The sequence below is a fragment of the Oncorhynchus nerka genome, linkage group LG8, assembly GCF_034236695.1.
Source record: "Oncorhynchus nerka isolate Pitt River linkage group LG8, Oner_Uvic_2.0, whole genome shotgun sequence".
NCBI classification, from domain to species: Eukaryota; Metazoa; Chordata; class Actinopteri; order Salmoniformes; family Salmonidae; genus Oncorhynchus; species Oncorhynchus nerka.
The window spans coordinates 30,002,596-30,022,921 of NC_088403.1; the positions used below are offsets into that span (position 1 = coordinate 30,002,596).

The 20,326-nt window shown below is 43.6% G+C and overlaps 1 protein-coding gene and 1 pseudogene across 3 annotated transcripts in view; both read left to right on the top strand.

Annotated features, from left to right (window-relative positions):
• LOC115133817 (coiled-coil domain-containing protein 136-like) overlaps nucleotides 1–11,458 on the top strand; it is a 65,928-nt gene extending 54,470 nt beyond the window's left edge. The window contains exons 7-10 of one of the 3 annotated variants that reach the window (XR_010464534.1): nucleotides 3,352–3,646; nucleotides 3,896–4,030; nucleotides 5,505–5,570; nucleotides 8,153–8,174. Coding sequence is in view for 2 of the 3 variants with exons in the window: in XM_065021663.1 (XP_064877735.1) it covers nucleotides 3,352–3,646; nucleotides 3,896–4,030; nucleotides 5,456–5,560 (535 nt within the window). In the remaining variant the exon portion in view is untranslated. Of the gene's footprint in view, nucleotides 1–3,351; nucleotides 3,647–3,895; nucleotides 4,031–5,455; nucleotides 5,571–8,152 lie in introns of all 3 variants that reach the window. The other 2 variants (XM_065021663.1, XM_029667296.2) reach the window with 2 other exon arrangements.
• Nucleotides 11,459–17,581: 6,123 nt separating this feature from the next.
• LOC115133111 (filamin-C-like) overlaps nucleotides 17,582–20,326 on the top strand; it is a 99,443-nt pseudogene continuing 96,698 nt past the window's right edge.

A 20,326-nucleotide genomic window follows, 5' to 3' on the forward strand; every position in this document is an offset into this window, starting at 1 on the left:
ATCGTCTTTTTCTGTCTTTTCGTTGTATTTCAACGTTTTTTGTTGTTGTTAAGGTGTATTTAATAATCTGTCTCATAAACCCCTGACATATTCGTTCATACACATATCAAACATACATCAAAAATATTACATTTCAATCCAATTCACATCTTCAAATTCTTTACATTTATACCCCAAACACATTTACGCTTAACTTAATTCACCTGTTTAGATTATAATTATGTGGTTGATTGTTGCCCACCATAGCCCCATAGGAGACTCTAAAAGATGCAAGCCTTTAAGGTGGTATAACTCATTAGAAGTTCTTTTATACCCATGCTCAAAATACATTCACTCCGTGTAAGAAAGGTTAATAGAAAAACAAGAATATTGCAAATGAGATTCATGTTAATTATTGGAAAATGACTGAACAAGCTACCATATCACTAACTGAAGCTAGCAACCAACTGACCGGAGCTAGCAACAGCTAACCGGAGCTAGCCAAAAACTAATCGGAGCTAGCAACCAACTGACCGGAGCTAGCAACAGCTAACCGGAGCTAGCCAAAAACTAATCGGAGCTAGCAACCAACTGACCGGAGCTAGCAACCAACTGACCGGAGCTAGCCAAAAGCTGACCGGAGCTAGCCAAAAACTGCTTTTCTAACATTTATAGTACAACAATTACAAGGTTCTTAAACATCACAGTTACAACATTAAATTCTCTAAACCCTTTGGACATTGTCAGGACATTGTCAGGCGTGTCTTACCCAGTTAACAACTCTTTTTTTTCTCGATCAAAGGAATGCACCGCCATCATTACATTTCACACTTGACATGCGCTTTTTGTCTAGTACCAAGTTATGCAATTACTATGTTGTTCAAAACCATTACATTCACTTCAACAGGCAAGTTACAAAGCTATATTGTCCTATTCAGTGTATTTTTGCACTGAACTGACCTGTTACACAGGATAAATGCTCACATTGTATATAGACTTATGTTTCTACTGTATTATTGACTGTATTGTAACGACCCTGGGTTTATAAGCGCGGAAATCTACTCTGCCGCTCGAGCATGCTTTTGCGGCACAGTCGATAGCGCGCCGGACCTCGGGCTCGAAGGTCGAGAGTTCGAAACCTGCTCCCTGCTGTTTCATTATAGTATGTTTGTTTTACTCCATGTGTAACTCTGTGTTGTTGTATGTGTCGAACTGCTTTGCTTTATCTTGGCCAGGTCGCAATTGTAAATGAGAACTTGTTCTCAACTTGCCTACCTGGTTAAATAAAGGTGACAATTTGGGGGGGATGAAACAGGAGAACGAAGCCAAAGTTCTCTCAATAATGAGAACACACAGGTGCAGGATCGCATATAGTCCCAGTGCGAAGTGAACAAGTCTAATGCCCCCTACTGGCCAACAGTAGTATACATGCATCGAAATGGCAATACCTTGGAGGACTGACATATCAGTAAAAGTGTTCTTCCCCAATAGACGAGTCTACTGGTGAATATGAATAATTTACAACTAAAGAGGGAGGCTAAGTATTAGGCAATTAGCAGTCTACCTCCTACCTCCAGCCATAGCCCAGTACCTCCAACACACAGACACTGACCTCTCACAAACACACACACATACACACACACCGAGACAGACACACACACACACACACTATTTCATAGCCGATCTCTCCATGGTACACACACCCATCCAGAGGGCTAACGTCCTGCTGCTGACAGTGGCACGTCAAAGAGCTCAATACTCAGTGAGTACTGCATTCTTACATAACATGCTTGACACAGTTCCCTATAAACCCTCCACTCTCTGCTCTCTGGTGTCACCACTCTGATCAAAGGGGATACCGAGACACAGGAGAACATCTCCATTTGAGCTCCTTGTATACAGACCTGATATTGAGGGGGCTATACTGTATATAGCAGGCTGCAATAGCACAGCAGAGCACTGTGGGAAATTAAATCAATGATCTTACTGTAAGAGGATACTTAGGCCTGGTTTCATTTCACTAGACCGTAGCTCCTCTTGTCCCCTTTGAAGGGATTGTTTAATGTGGGTGAGGCCTTAGGAAACAACGTTGTCTAATTCTAGGATGCATAGACTAGTAAGGATGAAGCCTGTGTATGTAAGGGTACTGTATCCAGGGGCCTCCTGGTTGGCGCAGTGGTTAAGGGCGCTGTATTGCAGCGCCAGCTGTGTCACCAGAGGCTTTGTCGTAACCGGCTGCGACCGGGAGGTCCGTGGGGCGACTCACAATTGGCCTAGCGTCGTCCGGGTTAGGGAGGGTTTGGCCAGTAGGGAAATCCTTGTCTCATCGCGCAGCGGCGACTCCTGTGGCGGTCCGGGCACAGTGTGCGCTAAACAAGGTTGCCAGGTGCACGGTGTTTCCTCCGACACATTGGTGCGGCTGGCTTCCGGGTTGGATGCGCACTGTGCTAAGAAGCAGTGCGGCTTGGTTGGGTTGTGTATCGGAGGACGCATGACTTTCAACCTTCGTCTCTCCCAAAGCCCGTACGGGAGTTGTAGCGATGAGACAAGATAGTAGCTACTAAAAACAATTGGATACCACGAAATTGGGGAGAAAAAGGGGTAAAATTAAAAAAAATATATCCTGTATCCTGACATAAGTCATTTCCTGTTTTTGAAAAATAACTTTTTGTTGTGTGATCTTGGTTTGTGGCGACATCGTATTAGGAAGGAAATTCAATTGAATTAATTCTCAAGTACCTGTTCCAACCCAGATCGACTCAAATGAAAGACACGACGCACTTCTCCAATGTTAGCCTCAGAGAAAAAAAATCTCAGACTCATTGGCAGAAGTAGTGACTCATGTTTTCCCAGAATGAAAGAGAGCTGTGGTTGGTCCTTCACGGTATTGCACTGTAACACATCACACTGAATACAGTAGTTACTTCAATGCACTCTATTGTTGTACTCTGATAGTGCTCATCAATTTTTAAGCTTCAATTATTTATGTTCACTCTACCGATTCACAGAAGGTATGGTTGTGTTTTAGCAAAGTACTCTGTAGTGTAATGGAGTGATCTGACCATATAAGCTGTTGTGTCATGAATGTTTAAACTCTGGGAGAGTTGTGGTTGGCCCAGAGGACAGAGTTAAATCTGCTTAAACTCTGTGAGAGTTATTGTTGGCCCACAGTATAATTTTCTCCCAGTGAATAAATGTTGCTGAGAGGGAATCAGTAATGAGGCGAGTACTGCACTGCGGATATCAACAATACCACAGCAAATGCACGCGCACACACACACACACACACACACACACACAGACACACACACACACACACATTAATTATGCTTATAAATTGCTAACACATTGAATGATCTCTCTGGATGACAGCTCCAATGATTTCTATCTGGCCTTGAGAGGGGAGGGGGAGGAAGACCAGAAGGATGAGGGTGTTGGGCAGGATGAGGAATCAGTGAAAGCTGGAGGCTACATGACCCTGTCCCAGACCCAGGGTGGGCAGACACAGACTGGGCAAGGTGGGCGCTTGGTGGATGCCTCCATCCAGAAGAATATCTCGTTTGATGGCAAGCCCATCACCAATTGGAACGGGGGACCCTCTGAAGTCTTCTCCCTACGAGACCAGCTCAAACTGACTGAGGAGAGGTCCTCGCAAGTACAGAGACAAGTATGGACACAGACACATACAAGTCTTATAAAACAGAGTAAGCCAATGTGATGATGAAAATGCTCTCTCTCTCTTTCTCTCTTTCTCTCTTTCTTTCTTTCTTTCTTTCTTTCTTTCTTTCTTTCTTTCTTTCTTTCTTTCTTTCTTTCTTTCTTTCTTTCTTTCTCTCTCTCTCTCTCTCTCTCTCTCTCTCTCTCTCTCTCGCTCTCTCTCTCTCTCTCTCTCCTCTCTCCTCTCTCTCTCTCCCAGTGTGAAGGGTTGAAGGGGGAGCTTGCAGAACTTCAGGGGCTGTTTGACTGCAGCCAGAAGGAGAGGGCGGAGCTGGAGCAGGAACTGCATCACTGCAGGGTGGAGCTAGAGAGGCTGGGCGGCAGGAAGTCACAGGTGAGAGGTCAGCGGTCGGAGGGAGGTAACTTTGGTAACAATGGCCGACAAAAGATGGCCTCTTCTGTGTATGAGTTGGTGAAAACAAGTGTTCCTATAAGGGGACAAACACTACACATGTGTTATAAGAAGGGTTATGGTGGTGAAGGAGCTGGTTATGAGGTAAGTAGAAGGGAACGAGAAGACAACTATACACATACACACCTGTATTTACAGTACACTTGCGCTAACTAACCCATTCTCCTCAAGCATCAAGTCTGTCTGTCTGCCTGTATTGTGTGCATGTGGGTCAGTAGCAACAGCTCAGTCAAACAGCTATGTCTCATGGAATCGTGACTTGTCTCTCGTCCTCTTTCTGCCTCCAGTCCTCTCTCTGCCTCCAGTGGTGTAGTCAGTTATTCTTGTGTCCTTGACTTTGGTCCCTGGCTTCTTCCGCCCTCTTCTCAACATGCATTGCTTCAATGGCGGTGTGCGTCCTCTGCGTCCTGTCGCCCTGTCCAGTGTCTGTCCCCGTGTCCACCTAAACAGTCCGGTCCCTACCCTCTTTCTCTTCCTCTTCCTTTCTGATGCCATCAAAACCAGGAAATTCTGAATCAGAGTTTTGTTGAAAACTGAATAACAAAAAAGACTAATCAACCCACATGTTATTATAGTGTACAAATGTGAGCTTATAAGCAAGCCACTCTACCCTTGATGATTTGATTGGGTGTACGTGGTCTCCTTATCAAGAATTTGGACTTAGACCATCCAGCCTGAGTACCACAGCAGTTCATGTCACTCACCTGTCCTCCATAGTTGTAGTTTCTCTTGTGACGAAACCCCCTCACCCACACTGCTGGGCTGCCTACAACTCCCAGGGTTCTCTCTGTCTGAGTGACCCTTTGAGTGACAGGCAGCACTTTTCAGTGTTGGCAGAGATCTTTAAATGACAAGATAGAACCATTACACAAGTTGTTCATCTTGTCTTTAACCATCTTTGATGTGCTCTAATGCCATGCTCTTTCTGTTTTTCCCCTCCCTTCATCGTTGCCATGGCTGTGTTTTGTTGAAAACTCATATTTATAAACTTATTCACGTTCATATTGTCAAATCTGTTTACCATAACTACCCCACAAAACGTTGCGCAATATGGTTTTTATTATCAATCTGCCTGTCTCTTTATTTCTTTTGTTCTCCCTCTCTGTCACTCACCCTCTCTGTCCTTGTCTATCGGTCTCTCTACCTGTCTATCTGCCTGTCATCTCATTTATCTATCTCTCAATCGCCTCATGATGTTTTATTTACATATATCTATCTGTTGGCTCTTCATCTATCTCTCCATATGTGATTCTTTCATTTTTGTCCCACTTTATTATGATTTGTGATTTCTCTCACCACCTCCCTCCTCCTCTCTCATGCCCCCACGATCCCTTGTTTTCTCCCCAGAACTGCACTCCTCCGTCTGAGCCCCCTGTTCTCTCCATCCCCTTCATAGGAATGATTGTAATAATGGCCCTGATATGGTGCTGGTGGGAGGAGCTGGCGTCCTAGAGGGGACCAGGTATGGGCATGCCCTTTCTTTATCTGGAAGAATCAAATATAGTCAACTCTTATTTCCTCTAAGAGAGGCTGAATGTCTGTTCTAGATGCAGATTATTCAGCCTCTGGCTGTGGGTGTGCCTGAATGTAGAATACTGCACACACAGATATACTGTAGAAAGCGAATGTGTAGCGCCAGTACGTCTGGTTTGGTTAATGGTTAAATGTTATTAGAGTTCGTAGTTCAGTGATCTGATCTGTTTTGGAAGGGCACCTTATTCCACTGACATAAAGACTCTGATTCAAGCATAAGCTTGTGCTGGAAAGACCAGCTATTGCAGTGGAGTAGACCCATGTCTTACAATGTAAGTTGTCCCTCTGAGAATCACGTTTCCCTTGATCTGTCAATCAAACTAAAGCTGTTTGAGGAACGCAACCTCCATGGTGAACAATAAACATCCAAAGCCACATTAACACCAAATGGGCTAGAACCAAAATGTCAATAGAGGGTGGCGAAAATACTTTACAGATGTCAGCGACTTGGCTCCCGTTGGGGTAAACCGGCTCAAAATGTACCGTGGGGTCTGCTTTGTTCCTCTGAAGGTGGGCCGTCAACCTTAAGAGTTAACGGAATCACTGAGGCAGACCGTCCAATAACTCAGTCCCACCCAGCAGTCTCCAAATGCACCATTCACTGTGTTTACTATGACTCTACTGAATGGAATGGCTCCGATTCTAAGAATACTAAGAACTTGGCTTGGAACAGCCAAGCAGCCGCCACACTTGAGAAGCTGCAAGTAAGAGAGAAATGAAAAGGAGAGAGAAGAAAGAGACTTTCACACTTGCTCGCCTGTTCCGCTGATGTTTTTGTCCGAGAAAGTTGGCTTTTTTTGAGTGGTCCGTCACACTTATCCGAGGGAAACACAGTGACACGCAGCTCCTTTCATGTCTCCATTGGGACTGTGCAGAGATTACCACTAGAGCCAAGATGGATGACACAGCGCTAATGTCAACACCCACTGCTCCTGCCTGACCTCCACAGGCGGGACAGCAGCCAGGAAGCCAGGGAACTGAGGTTTAGAGAAACCTTCTCTCCCTCCAACCTCCAGCCAGCTGAATGCTGTGTTGTGGTCAGCCTGCAGTGAGGCATAGTCCTTTCTCCATCCCTCTCTCTCTTGCATGGCCCCTGACAGATTTAGCTGAAAGGGGTCTTGGGACATTTAGAATGAGTTATGGCTATTTACCTTGGGACATTTAGAATGAGGTATGGCTATTTACCTTGGGACATTTAGAATGAGGTTTGGCTATTTACCTTGGAACATTTAGAATGAGGTATGGCTATTTACCTTGGGACATTTAGAATGAGGTATGGCTATTTACCTTGGGACATTTAGAATGAGGTATGGCTATTTACCTTGGGACATTTAGAATGAGGTATGGCTATTTACCTTGGGACATTTAGAATGAGGTTTGTCTATTTACCTTGGGACATTTAGAATGAGGTTCGGCTATTTACCTTGGGACATTTAGAATGAGTTATGTCTATTTACCTTGGGACATTTAGAATGAGGTATGGCTACTTACCTTGGGACATTTAGAATGAAGTTCGGCTATTTACCTTGGGACATTTAGAATGAGTTATGTCTATTTACCTTGGGACATTTAGAATGAGGTATGGCTATTTACCTTGGGACATTTAGAATGAGGTTTGGCTATTTACCTTGGGACATTTAGAATGAGGTATGGCTATTTACCTTGGGACATTTAGAATGAGGTTTGGCTATTTACCTTGGGACATTTAGAATGAGGTTTGGCTATTTACCTTGGGACATTTAGAATGAGGTTCGGCTATTTACCTTGGGACATTTAGAATGAGGTTTGGCTATTTACCTTGGGACATTTAGAATGAGGTTTGGCTATTTACCTTGGGACATTTAGAATGAGGTTTGGCTATTTACCTTGGGACATTTAGAATGAGGTTTGGCTATTTACCTTGGGACATTTAGCCTGAGTTGGAGTGTTTGTCTTTTATTGTAGTGAGTAAGGGTTCAGAAAGTTTAATGAGAGTGTCAAGCGTCCATTTTAGGATGACATGGCCACAAGTTGTGTGTGTGTATGCGTGTGTGTGTGTGTGGGCGAGAAGCTGTCAGTACACTACACCACACTCAGGGGGGATCCTCTTACTGGGCTCCAGGGTGACATCACTGCTAAACTCTCTCTCTCTCCCTCTCTCGCACACCACACACACACACACACACACACACTCTCTCTCTCTCTCTCTCTCTCTCTCTCTCTCTCTCTCTCTCTCTCTCTCTCTCTCTCTCTAACAACACCACTCAAGTCTTCTCTCTTCTCACAGAAGAGTGTGTAGGTTGGTTGTGTCAGTCTGTATCCCAATTGAACTGTAAATTATTGGGCACAAAATAGTCCTTTGTCCAACATGTGTGTTGAGGAAATGGATGTGTCCAAAGTGTATGCAAAGCGAAGCGGTTGTTTGAGCTAATCTGACCAAACTCGAGGAGATGGTACTGTATGTGTGTTAAAACGTGTGAATGAATAACCTCTGTGACCTTTGAACCCTGTCCTCTGTCCTCTTGCCACCAGGAGAGCGAGGGAGGCTGGAACCTGGTGGCGGTGGTTGCCGTGGCAGCGCTTGTAGTCCTGATAGTCCCCAGCCTTTCCAGAGCGTTTACCTGAGGACTACACAGAACGGAAGTCACTGTACAGGAAATGACTGTGCTGGTTTCCCCTGGCAACATGGGCAATGCCATGCCCCTATCTCATGATGCCCTTGTCAAGTCTCCTCCTCGCTTCATCTTCCAAGGAGGACTGCATTGACAACTGACATTTTCACCAGGAAATACAACACAACAAGGAAGTAGTCTCAAGGAGAAATACATATACCTGTTTAAGCCACTCTAAAGATAAGGACGGCAATATCTTGTCCCTCTCCCTATAACAGGGACTGCCTCCGAGTTTGTGGCAGTACGGTGTCTGCATGGGTGTCAATGGAAAGACACAATTTAGCACAGAACATGTCTGCGCATTTATTGATTGATTGGTTGATGGTTGATTGGTTTATTGACAACCTGTAAAGGTTGAATTGGGAAAAGCTCATGCACATATTGAGTCACTGATGAGATTTTTCTCTTTCCAATGGGCATGTGATCTTTCCCCAGAACCTACCCCTCCTTTTGAATCACTTTGAACATTGCCACTGCAATTGTCTCTGCTACACCTGTAACACCTGTCCTTCTGTTTATGTTGTGGCTCTTTTTATGTTTTAAATGAAGATGTGTGGAGGAGGGTTTGATTATATGTTGTATTGGATGTTTGTCTCCTTTGTAAATGGTTCTCTCTCTCTCTCGTCTGTGTCTGCATGACTCTCTGTCTCTCTGTCTCTCTCTCTCTCTCTCTCTCTCTCGTCTGCGTCTGCATGACTCTCTGTCTCTCTGTCTCTCTGTCTCTCTGTCTCTCTCTCTCTCTCTCTCTCTCTCTCTCTCTCTCTCTCTCTCTCGTCTGCGTCTGCATGACTCTCTGTCTCTCTCGCTCTCTCTCTCTCTCTCTCTCTCTCTCCCTCTCTCCTTACAATTGGTTATATTTTGTATGTGAATGGAACCACGACCACTATACACATCTATACAGACAAACAATACTATCATAAATGCAACTTGGTGTGTTCAATTTGACAGTCCAAATGATTTCCAGCTAGATGTCTATTTTTGTAGCCATAGGAAGAATTTATCCCCAAGACTGAGGAGTTATTTAATGACTGATTCCACTGTGTTTGATTCTGCTTAGAAACAGAACTTAACAAGGCTTGTTATTTGAAACAGAGAGTTATTTTTGTATGTAGACATTGTGTTTAAATGTTTTGCATTATTTTTTATATTACAATCGTGACAAGCATTCTGAAAAATTACAAACAATCAACATAGGTCACCAAAATGAAAAGTGGAGCTAGTGATGAAATATGGACCATTGTATTCTAGAATGTGCGTTTTGGGGTTTCTCTTACCGAGTCTTTTCGTCTTGTACTGTTTGCGTTCTACTCTCTGATATCTATATTCTCTAACGATGATTCCCTTTTCTTTGTTGGCACGAAGCACACCGTTTATTCACAGGTTCTCCAACTGCAACTTGCCTGCAATGCATGGGACCTTTTCAGTGTCATTGCTGTAAGCTTGACACAACACATTCCAATGATAGATTGACTTAACAACAACCGCGATGTGACACTGTTGTCATGGAGAAGACGTCTAACCTTTACGGAGTGCACCGAGAATACTTTTTGGTTCTTACTCTACCTTTTGGCATGACTTAGCTACCGTGGAAATAAATAGCAACAACAAATCCTTTAAACTCCTTTATGTTAACGGTGGAGCAAAATGTCAGAAATGCGCTTTGCGTTGAGTGAGAACGGTGGTGTTATTTTAGAGCTGTCGGGGTTAAATGGTCTTTGTCCGAGAACACACCACGACTATGACTGAGAGAGCAATCTGACATAAGTGTTTTCTTTACGAGAGGATCGTTTGTGAGAAACGTGTACAGAATGCAGTAAGCGTTATAGCTGGTGCCTGGATTTGTAGTGTGCTGTCATGACTGACAGTTAGTTGGCTTGTTTCATAGATGTATGTAGGCGAGCTAATCAGCTAACATTCTGTGGGTGTGTAGGTGACAAGACACTGAAAGCGTGCTTAGCCAATATTCCTCTGTATTCCAGTATCCTATTGTAGAGTAATAGCGTTATAAATATGTATAGGTAATTAGTGCTTCTAATTTATGCTAAGAATCAATTCATTACGACTATAAGTATAAGCTATTAGTTTCAATACGTGATTCATAATCATAAATGTATGATAGGCAATTAGACACGGAGGTGACCTGAAAAACATGAATGCTTATAGGCTATGTATAGAATCTTTTTTTCCCACAGTGCAGAGACAATATAAGAACTCATTGGTCGGTAAATGCTTGCTACAGTGTATGTAAAAACAATATCTGTAGTTGTGGACCAACATGTGGTATTTGTATTGTATTGTAAATAGGAAATAGTTTAGCACAGTTAAATAACATGGTTTGTTGATTTGAGAGCAGTTCTAGATTGAGTAGAGGGTTCTTTTTGAATTGGCTGAACACAGCCAGTGCATGAATAGTGCATATGTGTATGAGACCGTAACATGTTTAGATATTGCATGTTCGACTTAACTTGCATGCCTATAGATGGGTAGATCTAGTTCCTGTAGTCACAGTAATTTCAGCCAATCCATTATGACCTTATTAATGCATGACTAATCAGAATCATTTGTGATTTTGTCTCTCTTAGTTGATTTACTACTTTACTGGGTTGTCACTATTAATATTTTCACTTTGGTTTCATACAGTCTATTCTATTCTACTCTACTTTATTCTACTTTTCTTCTTCAATTGTCTGGTCTCTACAGTGTGTATAGATTTATGTGGTATATATCTTCTCTGCTGTGCTTCAAATACTGTAAATTCCACTGACTGTGTATTTTCTTCTTACCCAGCTTCAATTCCAGCATGGAAGCTTAAACAATAAGGGAGAGACACATTACGGAAACTATTCTACATGTCAAAACAACCTGTGCTCTTAACTAGAAACTGGCTGCTGCTCACTGTATGTGATGATGTGAAGTTTGACCTTTGAACTTGTGTAAAGCTGCTGCTCATTCTGTATGTCTCTCTGTCTGGGTCTGTGTGACATGGCTACTGTCAATGTCTGTTTTATGCGGTGCTGAATCTGATTTAGCCATAGTCTCTACTACAACACCTTGCCAGTCAATGTCTCTATGAGCTTTTATGGGTTAATGAGAATATTGTGAGTATTTTGGTAAATAGGCTGTACATTTTGTAAATGAACTGAGAAATAAAAGTAGTTTATCCTTATTCTCTCTCTCTCTCTCTCTCTCTCTCTCTCTAAACTCAGCAAAAAAAGAAACGCCCTCTCACTGTTAACTGCGTTTATTTTCAGCAAACTTAACATGTGTAAATATTTGTATGAACATAACAAGATTCAACAACTGAGACATAAACTGAACAAGTTCCACAGACAAGTGACTTACAGAAGTGGAATAATGTGTCCCTGAACAAAGGGGGGGGGGGGGGGGGGGGGAAATCAAAAGTAACAGTCAGTATCTGGTGTGGCCACCAGCTGCATTAAGTACTGCAGTGCATCTCCTCCTCATGGACTGCAACAGATTTGCCAGTTCTTGCTGTGAGATGTTAGTCCACTCTTCCACCAAGGCACCTGCAAGTTCCCAGACATTTCTGGGGGGAATGGCCTAGCCCTCATCCTCCGATCCAACAGGTCCCAGACGTGCTCAATGGGATTGAGATCCGGGCTCTTCGCTGGCCATGGCAGAACACTGACATTCCTGTCTTGCAGGAAATCACGCACAGAACGAGCAGTATGGCTGGTGGCATTGTCATGCTGGAGGGTCATGTCAGGATGAGCCTGCAGGAAGGGTACCATATGAGGGAGGAGGATGTCTTCCCTGTAATGCACAGCATTGAGATTGCCTGCAATGACAACAAGCACAGTCTGATGATGCTGTGACACACAGCCCCAGACCATGACGGACCCTCCACCTCCAAATCGATCCCGGTCCAGAGTACAGGCCTCGGTGTAACGCTCATTCCTTCAACGATAAACACAAATCCGACCATCACCCCTGGTGATGTAAAACCATGACTCGTCAGTGAAGAGCACTTTTTGCCAGTCCTGTCTGGTCCAGTGATGGTGGGTTTGTGCCCATAGGCGACGTTGTTGCCGGTGATGTCTGGTGAGGACCTGCCTTACTACAGGCCGAGAAGCCCTCAGTCCAGCCTCTCTCAGCCTATTGCGGACAGTCTGAGCACTGATGGAGGGATTGTGCATTACTGGTGTACCTCGAGCAGCTGTTGTTGCCATCCTGTACCTGTCCCGTAGGTGTGATGTTCGGATGTACCGATCCTGTGCAGGTTTTACACGTGGTCTGCCACTGACAGGATGATCAGTTGTCCATTCTGTCTCTCTGTAGCGCTGTCTTAGGCATCTCACAGTACGGACAATGCAATTTATTGCCCTGGCCACATCTGCAGTCCTCATGCCTCCTTGCAGCATGTCTAAGGCACATTCACGCAGATGAGCAGGAACCCTGGGCATCTTTCTTTTGGTGTTTTTCAGAGTCAGTAGAAAGGCCTCTTTAGTGTCCTAAGTTTTCATAACTGTGACCTTAATTGCCTACCGTCTGTAAGCTGTGAGTGTCTTAATGACCGTTCCACAGGTGCATGTTCATTAATTGTTTATGGTTCATTGAACAAGCATGGGAAACCCTGTTTAAACCCTTTACATTGAAGATCTGTGAAGTTATTTGGATTTTTACTAATTATCTTTGAAAGACTGGGTCCTGGAAAAGGGCCAATTCTTTTTTTTTCTGAGCTTATGTGTGTGAACTCAACTGGTCTGAAAGCAATGTTACTGTAAAAGAATGCTCATGAACATGCCGTCTCATATGAACAATCCTGATCAATGTTGTTTTGCCATATTCCAGAAACATCCTAATCTCAGTTGGATTGAATACACCAGATACATTTCTAAGTGAATTGCAGACTACAAGCTTAAGACAGTTCAGTCCGATCTTTATTCGCTGTGTGACTGACCTGTTGACCGGTCAGAGAGGAGGTTCCAAAGGAACAGCGTAAAGAGGAAAGATGATCGACACTCCCTGCATCGTAACTCTCTGCAACCCTATCACACCCCTCTTGGTCCTTAACTGTCTCTCCCTCCTCCAGGGGTTGTATATATAGTTCCAGCACTCAGTGTCAAAGCCTCTCACTCAGATCCATTACATGACCGCACATGATGGACGCACCCTATTCTCTACTATACACACGCTATTCACTATACTCTAGTCATTATACAGTTACGATGCACACTGTAGTGCGTGACTGACTTCCTCATATGAAGTTGTTGCATGTTGTGTTTGTATTTTTGTTTTCTATATATATTGTCCTTTATTATTTCACCTAACCCTACCACCCCTCCCCTAATTAGGCTTCTACTTCCGGTTTATACATACTATATACATTCTATGGACACAGTATATTTGACATTAGTTATATTTAGTTTGTCTTTAGTCTCATCCTTCAGCTACCCTCAACCCCTCCCATTTATCTAAGAACACCATCCATTTTGGGATTTCTATTTGCTATATATTCTTTTCAACTGTGCTGTGATGTTTCACAAAAGTTCTGAACGTTTCTATTATCATAGCTTCGGCAGATTGTAAATTAAAGACAAACATTGATCTAAGGATTCTATCTCTGTTATGGATATGTTTGTAATCATTGAGGACAGTGGAGTTTTTCCAGGACAAAAAAATAACCAGATAAATAAAATCCTAGTTCAGTCTGCTTTCCACCCAGACACTGGGAGATGAATTCACCTTTCAGCAGGCAATTTTTTTATTTATTTTTTACCTCGATTTAACTAGGCAAGTCAATTAAGAACAAATTATTATTTACAATTATGGCTTAGAAACAGTTGGTTAACTGCCTTGTTCAGGGGGAGAATGACAGATTTTTACCTTGTCAGCTCGGGGATTTGATCCAGCAACTTTTCGGTTACTGGCCCAACGCTCTAACCACCTGTCGCCACAGTAACCTAAAACAAAAGGCCAAATCTACACTGGAGTTTCTTACCAAGAAGACAGTTAATGTACCTGAGTGGTAGATTGTTGACAAAAAAATACAGTTAAATCCATTATATCCCACTTTGTAACGCAACAAATTGTGGAAAAAGTCAAGGGGTGTGAATACATTCTGAAGGCACTGTAAGCAGTGCTCGGGCAGTTACTAGTTCATGTAGACATTTCAGGTGTTTTCAGGCATTTCCTTCCCCTGAGAAAGCAACATTATGGAAGACGTGAGTCCAGTGAGTCTCAGACACTGTGTTTGAGAGCTCAATTACATGTTGATGCTCTCTCCTGCTGACTGAGGTGTGAGATCACCCACACAAGAGGGGGAGAGATGTAGATATTCTGGGCCTACTGCCTCTGAGTGTGTGTGTGTGTTCCCTTCCTGTGTCCCCCACTGTTTACGCTAACTCTCCTTATTGAGGGTAAAGGAGTCAACACTGACCATTACAGCTGCATTTCTGAATCATACAGAGCATCCCGGTCCCAGTAGGCAACGCTGCCCATTGGCATTCAGAGTTGTGGCATGCATAATTATGATGAAATTATACTATTGGAAAGCACAAAAAGTTGCAAGTAACCTGTGTGCTACCAGATACATGTCTAACTTGTGTGTTTTGTTTTTGTAAATACTGAAGATCTGACTGATAATCAAGAGGTGTCATATCAAGGTGGAATGTTGGATAAAGAATCATACTCATCACATTCATTGTTACTCTAGACCTCTGATGCAACCATTCTAGTTCTGCTAATTTATCGGTTGCCAAAACAGGATTTACGTGGGAAGATCCAGTGATGACATCATCAATTAATTCCTGTGATATTCTAGAATTTTGACAATGTATATAAACGTGTGTTACAATGACTCCTGACAAATCCTCTTCTTCTCTAGCTATAATCACCAAACTGGGCAAGAAAGCTAAGGCTTTTGAAATGTTCAAAAGTCAAATTTGTTTGTAAAATAACTCATGCATAAATGTAATGTGATTCAATAACGGAAAAAATACATGTGGCTTTGTCTCCTGTTCAACACTTACAAATCTGTCTTCCTTTGAAAACAGAAAACATTCCACTTCGGTCAGGATGGCTGCCCTCAGTTGTCCACATTGTGAAGAAGACATTCTGGGTGTCTGAAGTGTCTGCACCAAGGGCCCAGCCTATCAAAGACTGCCTAGAGCTGAAGAACATCCAGTCTTACCTGGTGCTGGATGTGTGGGAGCCTAACCTGGAGTCCCTTCAGAAGTGCAGTGTCCCTCTTGCTGCCTCCAGCCAACCTGGCCACAGCCAGAGCTGGAGAAGGGAGAGTCACCCTAACCTCTACTGCTACTCCAGGCCCAGCCATGGTGAGAAGCATAGGGGGAGAGAGGTGATGTGGCTTGGCTTCTCTGACGAGAGAAACAGTCACCAGAGCCATGACTCACTGCCAGTGCAGCATGAAGAGCTCCAGAGAGAACCAGCAGGACCTCTTCTCCCAGCTGTCCAAGTCCCGTAAGAGGAGCAGGGAGGGTGGGGAGGACCCTCAGGCCAACCCAGACTCCAAGAGTAGCAGAGCTGAGCACCCCACCCACAGCATTGTGCACACAAGGCACTAAAATGACAGACTTTTTGATTCATGAAATGTTATGCAAGTTTTTGTTTTTCACATTTGCCGTGTTTTGGAATGAGTTTGAGTATTTTTGGTAAGAAATTTTATAAATGTCTTACCTGTTATTTAACTCTTGAGTGTCTGTGTGTGGTAACTGCCAAAATAAAGGAAACATCAACATAAAGCATCTTCATAGGGCTTTGGGCTACCACGAGGCACCAAAACATCTTCAATGTGCCTTGGCATCGATTCTACAAGTGTCTGAAACTCTATGGGCGGTATGCAATACCTTTCTTCCACGAGAAATTCCATAATTTGGTGTTTTGTTGATGGTGGTGGAAACTGCTCTCTCAGGCACCGCTCCAGATTCTCTCCAATAACTGTTCCATTGGAATGAGATCTGGTGACTATGACACACACACACACACACACACACACACACACACACACACACACACACACAATTTAAACCCATGCTTCTTTGAGACCCCTCTTTCAAAGTCACTGATCTATTCTTCCAGCCATTGTAGCCAAAATAATGGGCAACTGGGATTTTTTTTATACATGACCCTAAGCATGATGGGATGTTAATTGCTTAATCAATCAATCAATCAAATGTATTTATAAAGCCCTTTTTACATCTATTTATAAAGCCCTTTTTACATCAGCAGCTGTCACAAAGTGCTTGTATAGAAACCCAGCCTAAAACCCCAGAGAGCAAGCAAGACAGACGTAGAAGCACACTGGCTAGCAAAATCTCCCTAGAAAGGTAGGAACCTACGAAGAAACCTAGAGAGGAACCAGGCTCTGAGGGGTGGCCAGAATACTTAACCCCAGACTGTTCTTCAAGATGTTCAAACACTCATAGATGACCAGCAGAGTCAAATAATAATAAGCTCAGTGGTTATAGAGGGTGCCACAGGTCACCACCTCAGGAGTAACTTTCATTTGGCTTAATTAATTCAGGATGAAAGACCCTCTCTAACCTCTTACGTATGTATGGACCCTATATCATGGGTCAGAGGTCAACCGTGACCACATAGCTACCAGTGTCACTTCCAGGAAAAGACTCAGGCCGCATAGCATTTACATAGCTCACCACAGAGTCAGCCATGGGGCGGACAACACCAGACATGCAATCAAACACTGTTTTAACTTTACCCCATTTGGTTGTGTGTGAGCGAGCGCGAGCGAGCGAGAGAAAGAGCAAGTGAGTGAGAGAGAGAAAGAGTGAGAGACCAAAAGAACGAGAGAAAGAGAGACGCTTTTGAAACCCCTGTCAACCCAAGAATCCTGTATGATCTTCCTCTTGTTAATTAAACCTCAAAAGGTTTGATGTTATCTTATTAATACGTTAGCTTGTCATGTGAGTTTATTTATTATGTTGACAAATATATATGTTTATAAACACAATTCTGCGTCAGTGGACATATGAGTGACAGCAAAAATAACCCTGGCTGGTAAAGGTTGGATCTGTTGAAGACGCTGGCATCATTTTTCCCTTCATAGTCCAATTGTTATTAAAGGCCCAGTAGGCCCTGGTCACCGTTCACTTTTACAACAACCTCAAAGCTCCGTCCCCCTCGCCCAATTTGGAGAGCCTAAAAATAAGGAGAAGTGTCACAACTGTTATGGCGCCCCAGGGCCAATCGTTGACCCCCTTCTCTTCTGTTACCCAATGGTGTTGCATCTCGCTATCTTCGTCTGATTAGAGAATACCCATCCTGCAGTTGTATATGGTCATGACGGGGGCATTCCAGGGAGTCGAGGGGCCTGACACGCGAGCTTCAGGGGTGCCGAGCTTTTTAAAAACCTGTCCTGCCTAGAGCTTCATTTAGCTACTCAAGTGTAACGGACATCACCAAGCAGGCTGCCGCCGCCGACTTCGTAGGGCTACTAGCGGTCCTGTCCACAGACAACGCCTTCATCTTTCTACAGTCTATTCTTCTTCCGTGCCAAGGTGTCTATTAGGATGCAGCTACCACTTTTTTCACAATTCTGATAAATTTAAAGCCAGGAGACCGTCCACATTGGAAACGATAAAGGGATTATTTAATTAATCCCACTGACAGACTGCTTGGTTTGACAAACTCCACTCCCATCACAAGTACAAACGAAAATCTCGTTTACTCTTGCTTTCATATTTTTCCTAGTTGTACAACTTTTTTCACGGCCAATGCGCAAGCTTGGCACTGGCCCGCAATAAACAATTTTTTCTTTCTTTCCACGCTCCCTTGCGTGCCGTAACGTTCACACACTGGCCCCACTGAATGTGGTATAAAAAGGGCACGGAAACCGACAACATGATGAGCAATAATACGTACTACGAGCAGCAGCAGCCGCCGCAGTACTACAAGAGTACGGACAACGGGGACGACGAGGAAGAGATGCCGGCTACGGAGAAGGACCTCGCTGAGGATGCGCCCTGGAAAAAAATACAACAGAACACCTTCACCAGGTGGTGCAACGAGCACCTCAAGTGCCTCAACAAGCGGATCAACGACCTACAGAAAGACCTGGCCGACGGGCTCAAGCTCATCGGTCTTCTGGAGGTTTTGAGCCAGAAGAAAATGTACAGAAAGTACCACGCCAGACCTAACTTCAGACAAATGAAACTGGAAAATGTGTCCGTCGCGCTGGAATTCTTGGAGAGAGAACACATCAAGCTGGTATCGATAGGTAAGTGGTGTTTTGTATTTAGGACCGATATAGCGCAATGGTTGGGTTTCTCGGAACATGTTGAAAGTTGATGCTTTGTCCACTCTGTCTGGGATAGCCACTTTTGGGGGTGCCGTTACTGTTTAGAGGGCGTATTTGAGTCAGGGGAATGAGTCTGAGATTGATTTCTCCTCACAAAATGAATTAAACACATTTTGATCTCATAGAAAAGTAATGCGCAATGCAGATTTGTATTTATTAGAGTAAAACGTATTCCTAGTTGTGTTGTTGATTGTTCCACGATTAGATTGTTCAGAGTTGTGTTTTCACTGTATACACTTCTCCATAACTATTGTTGCATGCGTTATAAACAGTGCATAACTGAAATGCACTGTACTTTTTGACGCAAATTACGCACGTCATCGATATGTACTTCTGTGCGTAAGAGTGACCAGACCACGGCGCGATGTGTTCAGGATGCGCCAAACAAGAAATGTCCCCTTTCTGACTCCCCGACAAAGACTGCTTTCAGCTGGATCCGGGAAACATTGAGATTCTGGATTCGGTGCATGTCTTTGGATCCCTGTGTGTTATTACTGTGTAACTCATGCATGGTCCCATTAGAAACGATACTGCCAATTGAGAGTCATTACAATCTCAGGTTTAACCAACTTGGCTGCTGTCATTTGTTGTTCATGAAATGAAATACTGAATGAGTCATTTGGAGCGTTCTCATCGAATGGATAGTCTCCAATTTGGATTAGGCAATGTCTTTATAGTTGCTTCTGAATGATGTAGTGATTTGGCATCTCTATCTCATGTGTTCAAGCATGTGGACTAAAGATGAATAAGTAACAAGTAGTCTACAAAACATTTGTATATATCCAGCTATTTGTGTATACACTGAGTGCACAAAACATTAGGAGCACCTGCTCTTTCCATGACATAGACTGACCAGGTGAGTCCAGGTGAAAGCTATGATCCCTTATTGATGTCACCTGTTAAATCCACTTAAGTCAGTGTATATGAAGCGGAGGAGGCAGGTTAAAGAAGGATTTTTAAGCCTTGAGACAATTGAGACATGGATTGTGTATGTGTGCCATTCAGAGGGTGAATGGGCAGAGACAACATATTTAAGTGCCTTTGAACAGGGTATGGTAGTAGTTGCCAGGCACATCAGTTTGAGTGTGTCAAGAACTGCATCGCTGCTGGGATTTTCACGCTCAACAGTTTCTCGTGTGTATCAAAAATGGTCCACCACCCAAAGGACACCCAGTCAATTTGACACAACTGTGGGAAGCAATGGAGTCAACATGGGTCAGCATCCCTGTGGAACACTTTCAACACCTTGTAGAGTTCATCCCCCCTCCTTTTGCCCTCAGAACAGCCTGATTTTGTCTGGGCATGAACTCCACAAGGTGTCGAAAGCGTTCCACAGGGATGCTGACCCATGTTGACTCCAATGCTTCCCACAGTTGGCTGAATGTTCTTTGGGTGGTGGACCATTCTTGATACACACGAGAGACTGTTGAGCATGAAAAACCCAGCAGTGTTTTACCACCGTACCCCGTTCAAAAGACATAAATATGTTGTCTTTCCCATTCACCCTCTGAATGGCACACACCCAATCCATGTCTCAATGGTTTCAAGGCTTAAAAATCCTTCTTTAAACTGTGTCCTCCTGTTCATCTACGCTCATTGAAGTGGATTTAACAGATGTCCATAAGGGATCATAGGTTTCTCCTGGATTCATAAGGTCAGTCTATGTCATGGAAAGAGCAGGTGCTCTTAATGTTTTGTAATGTAATGTTTTAGAACCAGAGGCTCCAGGATGTA